The 19,200-nt window shown below is 38.9% G+C and overlaps 3 protein-coding genes across 5 annotated transcripts in view; 2 read left to right on the top strand and 1 right to left on the bottom strand.

Annotated features, from left to right (window-relative positions):
- sod2 (superoxide dismutase 2, mitochondrial) overlaps window positions 1–2,071 on the bottom strand; it is a 3,311-nt gene extending 1,240 nt beyond the window's left edge. The window contains exons 1-2 of the mRNA XM_066676605.1: window positions 1,923–2,071; window positions 2–204 (exon numbers count right to left, since the gene is read on the bottom strand). Of these exons, the coding sequence (XP_066532702.1) occupies window positions 2–204; window positions 1,923–1,951 (232 nt within the window). The 5' untranslated portion in view covers window positions 1,952–2,071. The remainder of the gene's footprint in view (window position 1; window positions 205–1,922) is intronic.
- A 1,535-nt stretch (window positions 2,072–3,606) lies between these two features.
- wtap (WT1 associated protein) lies at window positions 3,607–11,362 on the top strand. 3 transcript variants are annotated; one of them, XM_066677244.1, is made up of 8 exons: window positions 3,607–3,782; window positions 4,612–4,649; window positions 4,728–4,783; window positions 4,878–4,936; window positions 5,060–5,187; window positions 6,631–6,809; window positions 9,209–9,363; window positions 9,955–11,362. In XM_066677244.1, the coding sequence occupies exons 2-8, from the start codon at window positions 4,620–4,622 to the stop codon at window positions 10,629–10,631; spliced, it is 1,284 nt and encodes a 427-aa protein (XP_066533341.1). In that variant the 5' UTR covers window positions 3,607–3,782; window positions 4,612–4,619; the 3' UTR covers window positions 10,632–11,362. The 3 variants fall into 3 exon arrangements, with proteins under 3 accessions (XP_066533341.1, XP_066533343.1, XP_066533342.1); XM_066677246.1 differs by lacking the exon at window positions 3,607–3,782 and adding an exon at window positions 3,871–3,967; XM_066677245.1 differs by lacking the exon at window positions 3,607–3,782 and adding an exon at window positions 4,036–4,130.
- A 219-nt stretch (window positions 11,363–11,581) lies between these two features.
- On the top strand, window positions 11,582–17,689 carry acat2 (acetyl-CoA acetyltransferase 2). Its single transcript, XM_066676751.1, has 9 exons — window positions 11,582–11,813; window positions 12,758–12,892; window positions 13,537–13,718; window positions 14,193–14,310; window positions 14,591–14,734; window positions 15,097–15,219; window positions 15,335–15,489; window positions 15,869–15,979; window positions 16,278–17,689. Exons 1-9 carry the CDS (start codon window positions 11,765–11,767, stop codon window positions 16,446–16,448), a joined length of 1,188 nt encoding a protein of 395 aa, XP_066532848.1. The 5' UTR covers window positions 11,582–11,764; the 3' UTR covers window positions 16,449–17,689.
- Window positions 17,690–19,200: the final 1,511 nt, after the last annotated feature.

Genomic DNA, 19,200 nt, shown 5'->3' with positions numbered 1-19,200 from the left:
CCTTTGGCCAGTGCTTCATGATATTTCTCTTCGGCAACGTTAAGATTGTTGACATATGTTGCATGGTGCTTGCTGTGGTGAAGCTGCATGATCTCAGCACAGATGTGAGGCTCAAGTGCTCCATAGTCATAAGGGAGGTCTGGAAGTGAGTGCTTCAGTCTGGAAGCCAACACACCCACGAAGGGATTCAAGGTGGCTGCACACCTGATGTTAGATTGAGAAAAAAAGTAAATAACTCGTAAATGGTTTGTAGACAAGGTAAAACAGAACAGGATAGTATATGGCCAACAGCATGGATATACTAACAAGGGCATCATCATTACTGCAGCTAACAAAAAGCTATATGAGTATTTCTGATGTTAGATTTTTCCTTTTTAAATACACTATATGGTCAAACACATTGGTGCAACTACACATTACACTTGAATGGGATTTTATGTGCCCATTCGTCCAGTAAGGCATTTGTAAAGTCAGATACTGATGTTGGGCGAGATGGCCAAGCTCAAAATCTGTGTTCTCGCTCATCCCAAAAAATCTGATGGAGATAAGGTCTGGGTTCTTTGCAGACCAGTCAAGTTCTTCAATACCAGATTTATCCATCCATGCCTTTATGGACCTTGTTTTGTGCACTGGAGCATAGTCAGACTGGAACTATTCAGGATCTTCACCAAACTGTTCCCACAAAGTTGGTATTGACCAATATGTCTTGGAACGCTTAAGCATTAAGATTGCCCTTCACTGGACCAAAGGGGCCTAGGCCGAACCCTGAAAAACCACCACAAAGCATCTTACCCCTCAACCCAATCCAAATTTTAGAGTTGGCACACTGCAGTCAGGCAGGTAACTTTCTCCTGACATACTACAACCCCAGACTGCCAGATAGAGATGTGTGATACATCACTCCACAAAACATGTTTCCACTTCTCCAGAGTCCAATGGCAGCATGCTTTATATCATTCCAGCAAACTTTTGTGTTGGTCGATGCAAGGCTTGTATGCAGCTCCTCAGCAACGGAAACCCATGCTACAAATCTCCCAGTTCACAGTTTTTGTGCTGATGTTGAAGCCAGAGGAGGTTTGGAACTCTGCAGTAACTGAGTCAGCAGAACTTTGATGACTTTTACACACTATGCTTCTCAGCATTCGGCAGCTCTGCTGTAACTTTTTGAAGTCTTCCACATTATGGCTGAGTTTCTGTGGTTGCTAATTTTCAATAACATTCAGGAGTTTATTGTAAAAGGGGGAGGATGGGGAGGGATGTCACAAACCCCAGTGGTGGTGGTGGTGGAAGCAGAAGCAATTAGGACTTCAAGGCAAATAATTTAACATCCATAATGACTATTATACCTGTCTCCTAATTGTATTGTTGGCAAGGCTAAAACTATGGAACTGTATACGGTAAAAGCTGCAGAGCAAAATTTTGTCTAAACCTGTCATTAAGTCATGTATGAGACATTAGTCAATTATTTTGTGGGGCAGCACAGAGGCATTAAACCCTTCAGACGTGTGGTTACACAAACGTTAGAAAATCGGTGGAATTCTTTTTAAACTAATCAGATAAGCTTCACATAAGCTGCCTCTAATAGCAAGTTAACACTGGCAGAAATAATAAACCAAGAGCACTGTAACAAAAACTACTGTTTCATAGTTTATCGACAGAAATGAGTAGTGAAATACAGTAGATTACGGTCTAACATCGTCTACGGTGAAGCGAAGTGGGTTATAAATCAGCTGGTAAAGGCTGTAGTGCTGGACTGGTTAATGTGAGCTAAGTGAACTCACTGAGGTCTATGAAAAACTAAGCAGCAGCAGCTAACTTAGGCTAACAAATGGCGTCAGTAGCGTTGTTTTAATCTTCAGCAGAATAAACGGCGAATAAAATCACAGGCTTCAATAATTCTAGTTGTCTAACAATAAAATTACCTGCGAACATGTCCAACTCTGCTCAACATGTTCTTATTTCTTGCTTACAGGTGCCTAAATGTGAGCTCTAAACAGCAGCCTGTCTGCCTCGCTCTCTCTCACTCTCTGCAGCCTAATAGTGAGGTGTCGGTCGCGAACGAACCGGTTCAAAGAGCCGGCTCTTGTAAGTGAACGATAAGAGCCGGTTCCCGTCTAAGACCGAGCCATTTTTTTCTAAGGCTTGTCATTCAACCAATCAGAGAACAACAAGCAAGTTCCAACACTCCAACCCTCCAAACCTCCGAGCTGAGACACCTGGTTTTCCTGAATGCCAATCTGCCTTCCAAAAAATAGTTGAAGAAAATGTTAAATCAGTTAAATGTTTGTTGACAGTTGTTGTTTTAATCACTACCGTTGAATGCTGCTGTTTTGCACTTTGCAGAGTTGTTGTTTATTTTATTTCCCAAAAATGGATGATTATTTAATTTAATAAGCTATTTTGTAATACCTACCTTTTGTGTTCCATTGGCTGTATTTCAGAGTTTACAAGTGATATTTTATTAAGGTCTTTAAATAAAACTCCAGTTATTTATACAATTGAATTTGTGCGTGCAATCAGTGAGTTATTACAAGACAGCCATAAAACAATTGGCCATTGCAACACTATTTATTATTTTTAATATTGAACAATAATATTTTGTCCATATAGTCATGTAAAATGTAGGTAATATTGTTCTGTACCAGTGGAAATAATTGGTAAAACAAAGAGCCATTTAGGAGCCGAAAGAGCCGGTTCTTCATGAAGAGCCGAGCCAAAAGAGCCGGCTCCCCAAAAAGAGCCGAAATTCCCATCACTACAGCCTAAACCTGTCCTTGAAATTTCAACTTGAACTGGAACAGGACCGTACCATTATCCTCTGGGAGGGGGGCACGGATTGGTCCACTCCACATCATTAAAATGTAGTCGATATAAAATGTGCGTTGACATGTTACTTAGCTAAGTGTAATTGTGATACATCTCTTTTATATAAGTTATACAATGTCTCGTGGAAAAATACTTAAATTCTCTTAAGTTCACATACTCCTCACACCGTCACTGGGTTCTGGCCTTGTCCTTGTTACAAGCTTTGGTTTGACAGTGGTTCTTCTTTTATCGAAAGTTAGACGAGGCTTTCAATTGTCTTTGGTTTAGCTGTGAGCAGAGTTTGTGTGGAGAGCTGTTAATAAACAATAACCGGTGCTCCGGTTTCCTCCCACAGTCCAAAAACACACGTTTGTAAGTGGATTGGCGACTCAAAAGTGTCCGTAGGTGTGTGTGTGAATGAATGTGTGAGTGTGTGTGTCGCCCTGTGAAGGACTGGCGCCCCCTCCAGGGTGTATTCCCGCCTTGCGCCCAATGATTCCAGGTAGGCTCTGGACCCACTGCGACCCTGAACTGGATAAGCGCTTACAGATAATGAATGGATGGTTGGATGGAGTTTCTGTTTGACATAGTAATGACACTATATCTATCGGATAATTGTATCGAATATAACATATCGTGCCTCATTTGTGTTCATTTTTTTCAATTATTTTACTGTTTTATTTTATTTATTTTTTTATCAATTCGCATTTTGTAGCTCATAGTGTATATTTTAAAGAGAGATAACGTTTTAAACGGCGACAAAAGGAATTAATCGTGATATCCGCGCTTGAGCCCCGCCCCTTAGTCCAAGCTCTGCGGCGGAACAGCGCGCTGATGGCGGCGACGCCGAGCTCGTGTTAACCTTACGACTGGGTCTATTTGTAACTGAAATACAATAAGAAATTTGACGATTTGCTAGCATATAACGTGATAATAAGGCGTTTTTTGGTCATCTTGGTCTAACAGACTCAGGGCTTGTAAGTATTTCGGTGTTGTTTTTTCTCGTTGGGGGTAAACAGGCTGCGCTCCTCGGTGGAGGGAGAGTCTCTTCCTTTTCCGCCATTTTGTGACAAGAAACTGATAGTACACGGAGCCGGCGGGTAGTACATTAAGTAACGACCAACCCCCGCGACTATGGTTCAATTCCGTTCTGCTGTTTAAAGTTAGTACCGTCTAAAATTGTCTGGTGGATGATAGTATTTATCTGGCCCCGCTGTCCACTGATTTTATTAAAACACCGTTTACAGCAGCAGCGCTGCTATCGGTCACTCTCTACCGCGAATACGAAGCCGACAGACTCGCCCGAAAATGTTTGCATAAAATATGTTAGTATTGACCTTCTTTACTCAACAGGTTAACTCGTAGTGTGTCAGCAATAAAGATATATACTCTGATGTTAACTAAATTACTGGCTAAGATGCAACGAGGATCCTCACTCGAATTGTCCACTCCACCTTAAATGGTGTAGCAGTTACATTCTGTTTGGTAGCATTTAAGGTGGAAAGGAAAACTTGAATAAGAAACAATTAAGCGTCTTTTAATTCGTTCCAGCTGTTATTAACCCAACTATACCAGTCCAGCCTACCCATCTGGGTCCAGTAGCTTGTAGTCTACACTCTCTGTTATGATCCATTTGTGTTTGGATACAGAACACGTGTGGTTAAGAGTGCGTGACCACGCATATTTTTCGTGAGGCCATTTCATGCAAATAGAGCTGCCATCGCTAAAGAGCTAGTGATTTGCTTTTTTAGGAGCACCGAATTAGATCAACGCGTCTCATGTGTTTTCTTTTTAATCCTCTTGCAGAGATCAAGATGACTAACGAAGAACCCCTTCCGAAGAAGGTGAGCAAATTGTCGCAGTCTCTAATCCGATAGCTAGCATTGCTGCCACTTCGGTTTATTGTACTTTTCTCTCACCAGGTTCGTCTTAGTGAATCTGACATGAAGACCCTGACTAGAGAGGAGCTATGTACGAGGTAATGATGAGAATTTATTGTTTATTATGTTTTTAAAATGAAATTCAACACATTAAATATTTTTTTTTGCTCTATTGCTCTCCTTCCATTTTAGGTGGAAACAACACGAAGCGTATGTTCAGGTGTTGGAGGAAAAATATGCAGATTTAAATTGTAAGTCATAACACTGGTATTCTATATATTGCTCAGTGATTCCAAGGGTCAGAATCAGTTATTGCTTTTGTGCATAGTTTCGTTGAACAATGTTGAATTTTGCATGATATTTTATATCTACAGCCAATGATGTGACTAGTCTGAAAGAGTCCGAGGAGAAGCTCAAGCAGCAACAGCAAGAGTCTGCACGCAGAGAGAACATTCTGGTGATGCGGCTGGCCACTAAGGAGCAGGAGATGCAGGAATGCACAGTAAGTGTTTTGGTCCCAAGTCCTAGTGACTTCCTGTGAGTGCCTCATCCTCCAGTCCAAATTAAGTAAATAGATTTTGTAAAATTTGTATTGCAAGAAAGTTTAAGGACACATTGAAATTAAACGTGGCTCTAGATGTTTAAAGTGAAATGACAATGTGAAAATATTTTAAGAAGAAAATGTGTGTATTTTCTCATACCTGATAAAAGGCACTGGTTTCTTCTCCAAGTCCAAAACACACATTGGTAGGTGGATTGTTCATGCAAAAGTGTCCATAGGTGTGTATGTGTCAGGGATAGCGTGAGTGTCTGGTGCTCTGTGATGGACTGGCGCTCCCTCCAGGGTGTGTTCCTGTCTTGCACCCAGTGATACAGGGTAGGCTCCAGACCCACCGAGAATGAATATTTGATAAGATGCTAACAATTTTAGATCAGCCAGAATTTGCAAAGCTTTTTAAACCATTTTGCACTGTATCTGTGTTTAAATAGTTGGTAATTGAGGTTTTACTATTTGAGAGTCAATATTTACCTCATCACATTTGTGCTTCACTCTGGGATAAGCACAAGTGAGACCTATCAAGTGTCTGCTTCTCTCTCAAATAATTAGGAGCTAAAGGTCTGACAGAAGTACAAATGTGTGAGCTCAAAGGTTAACATATTTTATATGCATTTACATCTTTAATGCTTAAACAAACAAAAAAAAAATCACACCATTAACATAGGCATATTGTCAAGTTTGTCAGCCCTTTATACAGGTAGCAGTGTTTTTTTTTTTCACTGCCTATGTGCCTCAGAAAATTATAAACACATTAACTTTAAACAAAGCAATAGACAGTGGAATACATAAGTAGTAGACAATAGGTAACATGTGCTTTTCATGATATTGAAGGTTGTTAATAGCATCAGTTCATCACAATGGAATATAATCCTGTCTGTCATAAAAGGTAAACTGATTTAAAATGTATATTAATTTCAGGTGATTTTCTGTAGTGCCTTTCAGAATAGCAAATAGAAATACCTTTTGAGTTGTATGTCAGTTGCATGATATACTCTTCACATGTTAAATCCTAGTCTCTTAGTAATTTACCTTCTTGATCAGCTCTTGTTGCTGTTAAACCTCAGAAGTAGCCCAGTTTATTTTGGATGTGATAGGTCTATACATTTTGGATCTAATTTTCCATCATCAACACATGACACTACACTAAAATTGTCTGGTGGAAGCTTTACAGTTAATAGTCCAGCTGAATAATTATGTCTAATATTTTTGTTTAGCAATTTTATTTATTTAATTTTTGAAATAATGTCTACAGGAATATCTGTTGGGCCATGTAATATATATATACATGGCCCTTACTTTCCTCAGTTAGGGGATTTGCATTGTTGCTTCTATTCTAAATCCTTTCTTCACTGAAAACAGTTTCTAACATTTTTCTTCCCTTTGCAGACCCAGATTCAGTACCTGAAGCAAGTCCAGCAACCCAGTGCAGCACAGCTGAGATCCTCTATGGTGGACCCAGCCATCAACTTATTTTTCCTCAAAATGAAGGCTGAACTGGAACAGACTAAAGACAAACTGGAGCAAGCCCAAAATGAACTGAGTGCCTGGAAATTTACACCTGATAGGTAAACTAAAATAACTCCCCCCCTCCAAACAAAAGTCAAGACTTTCCTGACTCACCCCTCACTTTCTCCACTGCAGGAGTGCAGATAATAGTGGGGGAAGACCGAAATACTATGGTTCACAACAAGACTCAGACTTAAAAGCAAAAAAACAGAAAGACATTTTTTCTCTTGTACTGTGCTGCTATTATCATACAGTAATGTAAAAATGAAAGTGAACAGAAACTGAAAAGACAGTTTTGGTCAGGTGACACTGTTGTTTCAGCTTTCTCTTCCCCACACCCCCTCATGGTTCAGAGGCCTGAAGGAATTGGGACTGTGCCTGAAGAGGTGGTCACGGCGGAAACAAACCCTCCTTCCAGCCCCAACAACTCATGTTAGACAGTTTGCTGTAATAAATCGTTGGCGGCCATTGAAAGAGACTTGAGAAAGGCGTTGGCTCTGGAGCTGTTTGAACTGTAGTTTAAGCAAAAAAAAAAAAAAAAAAAAGAAAAGAAAAAAAACGTTTAAACCATGACCCCTATAAAATATGTTTCACATGAATATCTCCCCTCTTTTACCCCCATCAATGTAGAACTCCCAAGACTCTTAAGACTCTGGGTAAGACTTTAGAAGGCACATGGGGGAGGGGAACAGTAGTGTGATGTAATACAATGAGAGGAGTTAACGATCCTAAGACTCTGGGGGAGGAGCCTTTGTAATGATGTAATACTTTGGGGACAGGGTATGACCCTCTGGTCTTCAGAGACTTTGATTAATGTTCATCACATCGGTGCAAGAGACGGTACAGTGTTTTAACTTTTCCTTTTTCTCTTTTTTGTGTTCCTGAATTTATATTTTGCTTTTTTGTTTGTTCTTATAAATGCTCTTTGCACTTACAGCAGTGTGATTTTTAGGAAATAACAAAAAAAGGAGGGGGAAAAAGCACAATTGGCCCAGGTTTAGTAATGGACCATTTTAAAAGGAACTGCCAAGACACTGCTGCAGTTGCAATTTTTTATTTCATTGTGAACGCTCATATGTCTTAGATAAGAAACTGTTTATATGTATGTCTTTGCTGCTGTGTCCTTTGATTACAAGTTAGAGATCCAAGAGTTAAGCACCTGTTCAATTTTAAATTGCACACAAATTTAGATACTTTTTATAAGCAGCTGTTCCTTGTGACACATTTGTGGTTACAGAACTGTCTAGTGTTGTTCTCTCTTTTTTGTTGTAGCATTTAATGCTTTAGGTACTAATACCGGGAATCCAAAGTGAGGTTTTTGTGCATGGTTTTGAATACGCTTTAGAACAAAATTAACTTTAGCGCACTCGGCTGGGACATGATCTTTTCATATCCATTATTTAGCTTCTGATTTTATTTTCTGCCTATTTCATGTACTGCACAAAGGTCACACGTTGTGATTCATTATGAGCTGCCATTCATATTGCCGCCACTGTGTTTCTGTTATTTAAAGGCCAGCAGTATGAGATCTTAATGTTAATAGGATTTTTTTTGTCCAGGCAAGGGTTCTTTTGTTTTTTCTGGATTTATCATGCTGAAAATCCCACAGAATTTCCTTGCAAAAATTTTTAAAACTAATTTAACATCTTGGTTTTATTCTAGGCAGTAGTAGTAATTATGGATGTTTTTCTGAATTTTGAAACATTTTAAAAAAATATTTTTTTTTCTGTCTTAGGCTTCCGACAAAGGTGTGTCCATCAAAAACATATAAACTTCTAATTGTCACACCATGCCTGTTACTGTCATAATTTGTTGTACATTTAACTGTGCCTATGAAGTGCAGTTTTATAGTAACTTTTATTTATTTTGGCAGCTCTGACCCATAGAAAACAGAACGGTATTATGCTCAATGGAAATATTGAAAGTGGCATTGGTTGTATATTGTGGCAGTTGTATTTCAGTGCCACTTCTTGCACAACAAATAGATTACGAAGAGAAAATTGCCGTAAGCATATTACATTAACCTATAGGGTTTGTATTGGGGTTTTAAAAGGGTACAAGCTATGTATAGGGATATTGCCATAACCATGGTGTGGTGCTTATCTAGTGGTAAACCATCATTGTTTGCGGTCTGTCTGTTTGTAATTGTTGATGCCACTTTATAATTAAGTTTATTGAATTTTACAAGGTGACATTTTAACTACTAACCTTTACATTTACAGGTTGAGCAATTCATCTGTTTAATTTATTATTGGTGTGATGTTTTGATAAGTGTTCATTGATTTTTCATAATTGTTTGTCATTCATAAATCATTTTAATGTCATAGGTCATCATTTGACAAATGACAAGTGTGCTTAAGGGACTGCAATTTTCCCAGTGGTTGGCAGTTGCTATGGCCATCCGTATTGTGCCTGTGGCTGTGTTCACCATGTGATGTCAGACTTGTCTCCCTTGCAGCCAGACTGGTAAGAAGCTGATGGCGAAGTGCCGTATGCTGATCCAGGAGAACCAGGAGCTGGGCAGGCAGCTGTCACAAGGGCGCATTGCCCAGCTAGAGGCTGAACTTGCCCTACAGAAGAAATACAGCGAAGAGCTCAAGAGTAGCCAGGATGGTGAGAGAAGGTTTTTCTATTCTTAGTTTTATATACGCAGCAAAATTAATGCTTCCCTGTTAGTATTTCAACTTATTAATTGCAAACATAGTCATTAATGTTTTTATCTTGTCATTAGGGTTGAACTAATACTGTGTTGTAATTTTTCCTCAATATTGACATTTAAATATGGTGCTAACACAGGCAATATAGAACAGTGATATGTTGAAATAATTTTTAATGTGCAGATACACAAGCACACACTCGGGTTGACACTCATTGTTTTAAGATTATCATTAGTAAGATGTGCATTATAGGTTGGTATTTATTTATTTATTTATTTATTTATTAAACAAAACCATTGTATCGGGAGATATCATGATTTGCCAGACAATCTCCTGCATGGATGAAAAGTTAAAACAAATTTTAGAGTTAAAAATAAACCCTCTAATTATTCACTACTTTGAAAAATGTTGGAGTCATGAATAAATTTATTTATTTGTGAATGCAATACGATGTTTTATTCACTGATGTCTCGGTTTGAAGTTAATGTAATTTTTATTTAAAATGTACACTAATTTTAACAATTGATATTTCCTTTTCATCATTTAGAGCTAAATGACTTCATTATTCAGCTTGATGAGGAGGTAGAGGGCATGCAGAGCACCATCCTGGTTCTGCAGCAGCAACTGAGGGAAACCAAGCAGCAGCTCTCCCAGCAGGCCCAGGGCAGCTCAAGTGGAGCTGGTCCTAGCAGGACTTCCCCCTCTCCCCCTTCTAATTCAGAGCCAGGCACTCAAACAGATGCAACGCCCACTGCAAGTTCTGCTGGGGGGAAAGACTGCGGGAGGGTGTCCAACGGACCCTCCAATGGGAACTCGTCTCAACGGGGCACGTCTGGGTCCAGTCTGTACCGGGAAGCAAGCAGTGCAGATGAGGATTACCCACTGTCACCCTCAGTCTCCAGCCCTGCCCATGGGGGTGTGTCAAAACTCTCCAACCACTCAGAGGATGCAGCGAGCCAGGGAGGTGGGGAAGGTTACGTGACTCAGCTGAGCGCAGGTTATGAGAGTGTGGACTCTCCAACAGGCAGTGAGACGTCAGTGACCCAGCACTCTAACGACACAGACTCCAATGCTGATTCCCATGAGGCTGCTACTGTCTCCAAGGGCAATAGGACGGCAAGCACACGTCACAGTGCTCAGAACGGCCTGGACTCCACTGCAGCTGCTGCTACTGTTGCCACCAACTCGGTAGCTTCCAGCGCCTCTGCAGGGTCTGTTTTGTAATATTTCTTAATATGTACTGTTTTCATTTTTATTTTTTATTTTTTTTTGGTTTTGGTTTGTTTCTGTTTTTTGTTTTGTTTTTATACTCATGACAAACAAAAGCCACACATTTAGGGCCAGTTAGTTTTTGCTTAAAGAGAAATCAAAGATCCAAGATTATTATTATTATTTTTTTTTTTAAACCACTTTCAGTCATGACTGATTCTTTTGCCACATTTTCAGAAAGCCAATTTCATTGAGCACCACATGAATGAATATGTAGTTCTGATTGGATTTGTTTTTTTTTTTAAGGTTTTAAACGTTTCTCTTTTGCAACCTCAGCCATTTGAACACCACTGTTCCTGTAAATTTTAATTTGCTCACTGAAAACCAGAAATCCTTTATAAAATTTTGTTGTTCCATAATGCTTGGTTTAGGTCACTGATCTGCAGGTTTTCTTCACTTGCCATGTTGGTTCGGAATGTCCTTGGTTTCTTGATGGTAACATTTTTTAAAAACTGTTTTCTGTTCCCATGACAAGAGAAGTTTGGTTGAACTTGTGTGTAGTTTTTTTCTGAGCTGTATCTTGTCGGATTCATATTCTGATTTCAACTCATTTCATGTACTGACCAAATATCAATAAAGGCTTTTAATGACACTAGATTCACTTCAGATTTATCTAATCATTAGACAAAGTTTGTGAAATTACATTTTTGCATATTTTCAGAAACGTCCTCGCCCATGGAATAAAGTTAATAAAGTAGAAAATTTTAAAGTTTCAAAGTGTTAAATAGGTGTTTTTACAAAGAGATTAGCTTGAAATGTCTGAAATTTAATACAAATAAAATGCGTAATGAAATTAGTTTCCATGTTAATTTTTTGAGGTATTCATAATTTATTATTTGATTTTTTTACAAAGCCACTGTAAAGTAAATGCAAAGCAATTTTAGATGAGGGAAAGACGAGCTGGTCTTCCAGGCCTCCAGATGGCGCTAAACATGGGTTGACCTGATGTTTCCTCGGTCCCTTCTAACAAATGAGAGAGCCGTGGCAAGCTGATCGATTCTATGAGGGAGGGCAGTGGGAAATAAATGGACTGAAACCAAGCTCACAGCGAGTATTCTGCGTCTGAAGTCTGCACTCAGCGGAGGAACATGAGCACCGAGCCAGTGGTGATAGTGTCTGCGGCCAGAACTCCGATAGGTAACAGCGCATTTCACTTTAGCAAATTACATCTGACCAAAAGCAGTCCTACACTTACGGGCTGACAGGTTTGACAAGGAAGCAGTAGACTTCATTATATGCCGTCTTTTGGTATCGCGTTTTAATTGATAGCAGCCATGAAACGCGCTTCTCTGTCTATTATGCATTTTAATACGATAATGCTGTAATCTGTCAACGCCGCGGAGCCGTAACCTGCTCTTCGTTGGCTTGTTAACATCATTGCCACTCTCCTCGTGCTCTGATTGGCTGAGCTAAAGTAGGACGACGCAGAGCGCTCGCCTCTGATTGGCGGTACACCAAACACGGTGTATGATCTGAGCGGAGTCTAGTGACGTATAGCACTTAATCAACTGTAATAATATGAGACATTTTCATTTTATCTTGTACCCTTATGTACTACCTTTTGTATCATATGATTAAAGCTCAGATGCAGCATAATTATTTGTCAATCATTTTTTATATCCTCATATTTTAACCTAATTATGTACAATGACTAGGACTCAACTGTGATTCCAATATCATTCCTTCATTTGCATTCCCTCCAATATTTCAAACTAGCATTAGCATTTGTTTACTGAATAATATATGTAAACGAAATCTGTTCTGATGTTCTGAACCCTGGATGCCCTGTATTTTTCATCAGTCAACAAATAGCCCCTTGTGACTTCAGTGTAAATGAGCTGGACTAAACTGATGTAGGTTTAATACATTGATGTTTTGATTTATGACATAACAAATCAACAAATTCAAAACCTGAATTTGTTTTTGCGACTCATTTTTCCATATTTGAGCCTTGTGGACTGCAACCTGTTGTCTGTGTCACATTAAATCTGCCCCCACCCCTATCCCACCTCCAATCAATCAACCAGTCAACAAACAAATAAATTGCAAATAATAACAATATTTGTTTCTTTCCTTCAAAGGGTCCTTCAATGGTTCATTAAGCACTGTGCCTCTTCAGGAACTAGGTGCAGTGGTTATTAAGAATGTCCTGAAAAGAGCCAATGTAAATCCAGAGGAGGTGTCTGAAGTCATCATGGGCCATGTGCTCACTGCAGGTTATATTTTTAATGTAGCTCTCTCTATTAAAACATATTATATAATATGTGTATTATCTGTATCATATCATACCAGTCTATCTTATGCCTGTTTGTCATGTGTCTTTGTGTCTTAACATGATACACAACCTATGTTATATAACGCACAAGACATAAAGGATTATTTAAATTATTTTTATAGTAATAAACAACTGTGAGTGCGGCACGGTGGTGCAGCAGGTAGTGTTGCAGTCACACAGCTCCAGGGACCCGGAGGTTGTGGGTTCAATTCCCATTCCAGGTGACTGTCTGTGAGGAGCTGTGGTGTGTTCTCCCCGTGTCTGTGTGCGTTTCCTCCGGGTGCTCTGGTTTCCTCCCACAGTCCAAAAACACACGTTGGTAGATGGATTGGTGACTCAAAAGTGTCCGTAGGTGTGAGTGTGTGTGTGTTGCCCTGTGAAGGACTGGCGCTCCCTCCAGGGTGTATTCCCACCTTGAGCCCAATTATTCCAGGTAGGCTCGGGATCCACCACTTCCCTGAACTGGAGAAGCAGTTACAGATAATGATTGAATGAAAAACATCTATGAGGTTACATAAATTTAAATGTAATTCTTAAGGCTTAATCCATGCTTACAGTGTATTAAGCGTTTACTTCTGTTCTCAGGCCAAGGGCAGAACCCCACGAGGCAGGCTAGTGTTGGAGCAGGAATCCCATATCCTGTCCCAGCATGGAGCTGTCAGATGGTTTGTGGTTCTGGCCTGAAAGCTGTTTGTCTTGGAACTCAGTCCATTATGATGGGGGAATCCACTGTGGTGGTGGCAGGGGGCATGGAGAGCATGAGCCAGGTGGGCTGAGAAGGTTATTCAGTTAGTCAAAAATGGAATTATATAGTTTATTAAACTTGTACAAAAGTAGTAGCTGTTTTAAACTATATCTGTTTACTGTAACATAAACTGTTTTTACTACTATAATGATTCTGGCAATACATACATTTTTTCATAAACATATTTTCCATGCCTTAGGATGTAACAAGCCAGGGAATTTTATATAATTTTTGGGGTGCATGCATGTACACAAATCCATGTATCAGTATTTGGTATAGGGGTTCTCTGAGTGAGCTCATATATGGATGCATAGTGATAGTTTTTGAATGGAATTGCTACTGATTTGTTTCATTAGTGTAATAATAAAAAGTAAAAGAATAATCCAACAGCACTTAGAAAACTTTGAAGCGTTTTGTGAACTATATACTAGTAAATTAGCACTACCAAAAATTGTTGACTGTTGAATGGCACTTATCAATGCACTTTGAACATTAGGCACCTCATGTCATGCATATGAGGTCAGGGATAAAGATGGGAGATGCTTCACTTCAAGACTCTATATTGGCTGATGGACTCACAGATGCCTTTAACAGCTGCCACATGGGTATTACAGGTAAGTCTTGTCTGAACTTGGTTTAACAATAGCCTTGACCTGGATTACAAACACCTTTATTTACATTAGCCTTCTGTTAGACTGTCATCTGGCAGCAACTGTTTTCAGACCTTTGTACTTTAGCACTAAGGCTTAATGTACCTAGGTCCATTGACTGAGAGTTGCTCTCTGAATGCACAAATACACAGAATGAGGTATACACTTGGAAACAGCCAGAGGAACAGGCAGCTTTCTATAATCACTGGTAAATATTTATGAAGTTTTTGTTTTGTTTCTACAGCAGAGAATGTGGCTAAGCAATGGGGTGTTACTCGAGAAGCTCAAGATCAGTATGCTGTCACCTCACAGAGTAGAACTGAGGCAGCTCAGAAGGCTGGCTACTTTGATCAGGAGATTGTACCAGTTATGGTTCCCTCAAGAAAAGGTAATTTTTTCTATCCTTGAATGACATAAGCGATAACATGAATGATAATGAGGTGGTAATCTCATAATTAGTGGTTTTTAAACACGGAATATAGCATACAATATTTATTAAAGTGATTTATTATTTTAAAAATGCTCTACAAAGCAGCATTCCCATTAAATTAACTGAATTAACCCCGTTTATGCTCCATGGATTGGGCCCCACATTAGGTGCAGCAAGGTTAAAACTGACTTTAGCACAGAATGAGATATACATCCAGGCCAGTTATACATTAAATCACTGAAAACTAGCGACAAAGAAAACTCATTTTAAATCATTTGAACTTTAAAAATGACTGTGATTTTCAAAAAAATCTTTGATAGGTCCCGTTGAGGTGAAAGTGGATGAATTCCCACGTCATGGTAGTAATAAAGAGTCCATGTCTAAGCTGAAGCCCTGTTTTGTGAAGGACGGCTCTGGCACAGTCACAGCTGGTAATGCATCAGGTAACATATTTTAAAAGGTCTCAACAAATCAACCAATAATAAGTCTGCCCCATGTCTGCTGTGTGTTGCTGACTGTTCTGCAGATGTTACCTTATATCTGCTTCTTTCTTCAAAGGAATAAATGATGGTGCAGCAGCTACTGTTCTCATGAGCCAATCAGAGGCTCAGAGGCGGGGCCTTCATCCAATGGCACGAATCATCTCATGGGCTCAGACTGGCCTTGACCCATCCATTATGGGCACAGGGCCTATTTCAGCCATCAGGAAAGCAGTGAGTCTCTCTTAATCAAAAGAATTGAACTGAAAGTCAGTAAATTAATTGCACTGTAGTTACATTTTAATATACAATATGTTGTTGCACAATTTTCCAGTTGTTGTAAATGTTGGCCTCATTGTTCATTGTCAAAATACTAAACTGAGAACTGAGTATTAATGCAACAAATGAATAAACAAAATAATGTTTTGAGTTAGCTCACTTTTTGTAGTAATAATAATAATAATAATGATGATGAAAGCATGAACATTTACATTTTGTCATTACTATTCTACACTACTAGTGTGTTTTTTAGTTTATCTTGAAATAAATTTGAAATATTATCAACACAATTTTACTTCTGCAAATGAAATGTCGAAATCTTCTCTCTAACTAGACGGAGAAGGCAGGCTGGCAGCTGAGTGAGGTGGATCTTTATGAGATCAACGAGGCCTTTGCTGCTCAGTGTGTGGCTGTGGTGAAGGAGCTTGGCCTTACCCCTGACAAGGTTTTGTTTATTTCATGTCATTGATTCACAAGTTGATGAAAAAAATTGACAGTGAAATTAACAGTTGTCATATTAATCAGTTGATCTACTCAAGCCCTAAAATCTATCTATTTATCTATTAATATTATCACTACTTCTCAAATATCTGTTCTGTCCTGTTCTTCAAAAAAAACTGTGGCAACTGGGTAAAATGTTAAATACAAGGATACATTTAAGAAAATATAAATGCAAATATTCTTCATTTTAGAAAGTGTTTTGCTTATATTGATAACTGGTCTGACTTGTTTTTGTTCTGCAGGTAAATATTAATGGTGGGGCTATATCTCTGGGTCATCCTCTGGGTATGTCCGGCTGCAGGGTGTTGGTTACACTGCTGTATGCTCTGCAGAGAACAGGAGGCAAAAAAGGAGTGGCTGCTTTGTGTATTGGTGGTGGAATGGGAATTGCTATGTGTGTAGAGAGAGTGTAACACACTCCTTTTTCACACCACCAAACATTCAATAGATTTGCTGCGGTTATACAAAACTGGATCACATTTGACTCTCAAATTATTTAAAATGATTTTCTGTTGTATTCCATTCATCAGCTCATTATCATCATCATCTTTTCTGATTAATGCATTTCAGAGTCGCATTATTCATCAAATCTATTTTTTTATTTACATCATATGTTATTGTTCTTTTAAAAAACACTGCATAGATATGATTTCATAGAAATCCTTGTATACATGGTTGGAATGGGCAGTTATGAAAACTTTTAATCATAACCCAAATAAATACAGTAATTGTAGTTAAACTAAAATAAATTACAAATAACCAAATAAATTACAGTAATAATAATTGTACTAATAAATCAGTACAATTTTCTAAACATGTCATAGCAATTTGCTCGTGATAATCATTTTATGGACAGCTCTGAACTGCATTTTTCTTAAAGACAGGTTTAATTTATTTTTGATATAACGCTGTATAATTTGAAAAACTACTACATTGGAATCACAGTTGTTGAAAGCAGTTGTAAAGCCTGCCTGTACAGGTACATTGCATTCGTGTCAATTTACCATATCATAAAAAATTTATTTTGTGATTCATATCAGTTTTTGGCTAAATATCTTCAGGTAGTATTATATTTTTGTCATAGTGCCCACACTTCTCTTTAGAAATAAAGCATGTCTGATGTGAATTTAGAGTGCAATGTTGCGACTGAACACACTTGAGAACCTACAGTGTACCTAAAACTGACTGAGCAGTCTTATTCTGTATGATGTTTATGAAATGTATTGATTTTAAACTTACAGCCTATTGAATCTGAAGACATTCCATTTTACATTAACCAATGAGACTAATGTTGTGCTGTAGAAGCTACACGGTATTGCTCATGGCTCTACGAAACAAGGCCAGAACCTGTGCTAGCAATAGTAGCAGATTATATTAAAATGTTATGCAAGAGATGCCTACTTTACTGGAAGAAAGAGTATGAATAAGAGACCAGTAACGTGGTAGGTTCACCAAGTGTAATAGTAACATACCTAGTAGAACTTAACACAAACGGTACCAGTATGTACTTGCCTTAGACTAATATGTGCCATAAGACTAAACCAGCCACTGTCCTGTGCTTCCTGTTGTTAGCTTTATTAAAGTTGTACTGCTGGTGTTGGCTTGAAACCTCAAGGGTAAATGTGTTTACATATCTAACCTCAACTGTTTATTTCCTCAATAAATGTTAAACATAAGACTGTGTTTGCTGTTTTTAATTTAACTCTGCTTGTAATGCTGATATACTCAATTCCTCAGCCTGAAATTTCTCCAGGAAACATTTGTATAATTTACTAAGTATATTGTGTTAAAAAAAATTCTCCTTTCTTTCACTCTGAGCCAATGTTTCACAGGCCAGATCCTGGGAGGCCACTGACCTGAATGCTCTAGCTTTCTCCTCATGCCATTACACCAATTTTAACTTTAGAATCTGCTGTAATATGGCTCATCATTTGCATGAGGTGTGTAGAGAGCAGAGGAATCTAAATATGTAGGGCAGTGGTAGGGTGACCAGATCTGAGCTGGTATAAGATGAGGTCACGCCCCTCACTACCGGTATATGCTTAGCTGAACCTAGGTGTGCTCTTAGGTCCTTTACACCTGTATTTGCTGCACAAAACATGGGAATTTCTTTTTTAATTCATCCGAGAAATTACACGTTTCGGCACAGCTGCTCGAGATGAGGGTGGGTACGTGAGCTTTGCCTGACGTAAACAAGGACTACTGACGTGCAGACTGACCAATTAGCAGAGAAGGTTATCAACCAATAAGGTAGCTCTACAGTCAGACCGTCCAATCAGAAGATTTTAGGCTACTTCACCACGCCCCCTTCTCACTCAAGCAAACCAATCGGAGTAGGGGAGGGCGGGACTAGTGTGTGAACGAAGCGCTTCTTGAAATTCTATGTAAGCTCTAGAAAAACAAAATCCCGGACATTTTTTTAAGTCTAAAAATGAGGACATGTCCGGGTAAAAGAGGACGTCTGGTCACCCTAGTTTAGTGGCCCACCAGGACTCTGAGCGATTCTACAGTTAAGGTGCCATTTGTGTCTCATAATGTTACACTTAAAATGTATAAAGTAATTTATTCATTCATTTTCTGTAACTTCTTTCACGTTCAGGGTTGTGATGAGTCTGGAGCCTACCCAGAATCACTGGGTGCAAAGCAGGAACACACCCTGGTGGGGGTGCCAGTCCTTTGCAGGGCGACACACACTCACACCTACAGTCACTTTTGAGTCACCTACCAATGTGTGTTTTTGGACTGTGGGACGAAACGGGAGCACCTGGAGGAAACCCACGCAGACACAGGCACATTTGATCTATTTAAAACACACGACCAAGTGCACGTCATGTCACTACAACATCTACCTACTAGAGAAACGCTTATATTTGCTGTGTACTACCAAGCTTGAATTCTCCGTTCCACCTTAAACAGGTGAATACACTAGGCTTTTCAAACACAATTTGTTTAAAACACACACACCACGGAGAAACACATGAATCTGCCTCATTTTCTTTAAAACAAAAAATGGTATTTACACTTTTCAATCATGTTGTTATTCGCCTTTTTCATATAAAACACACAAAACACAGTTTTCAAACCTTTCAACCGTCACTATGCCTCACATTATATAAAATACACAACCTATGGCGTTTACTCCTTTTAATCTATACATAGGCATCT

This window comes from Hoplias malabaricus, chromosome 7, assembly GCF_029633855.1.
Source record: "Hoplias malabaricus isolate fHopMal1 chromosome 7, fHopMal1.hap1, whole genome shotgun sequence".
Classification (NCBI taxonomy): domain Eukaryota; kingdom Metazoa; phylum Chordata; class Actinopteri; order Characiformes; family Erythrinidae; genus Hoplias; species Hoplias malabaricus.
Note: the sequence above shows the minus strand (reverse complement) of the source record. Positions and strands in the feature narration are given on the sequence as shown.

Coding starts and splice junctions, on each gene's coding strand:
- wtap (XM_066677244.1), top strand. CDS start 4,620: ATGACTAACGAAGAACCCCTTCCGAAGAAG. Junction 4,650..4,727: donor AAGAACCCCTTCCGAAGAAG/GTGAGCAAATTG, acceptor TTCTCTCACCAG/GTTCGTCTTAGTGAATCTGA. Junction 4,937..5,059: donor AAAATATGCAGATTTAAATT/GTAAGTCATAAC, acceptor TTATATCTACAG/CCAATGATGTGACTAGTCTG.
- acat2 (XM_066676751.1), top strand. CDS start 11,765: ATGAGCACCGAGCCAGTGGTGATAGTGTCTGCGGCCAGAACTCCGATA. Junction 12,893..13,536: donor GGGCCATGTGCTCACTGCAG/GTTATATTTTTA, acceptor TTCTGTTCTCAG/GCCAAGGGCAGAACCCCACG. Junction 14,735..15,096: donor TATGGTTCCCTCAAGAAAAG/GTAATTTTTTCT, acceptor AATCTTTGATAG/GTCCCGTTGAGGTGAAAGTG.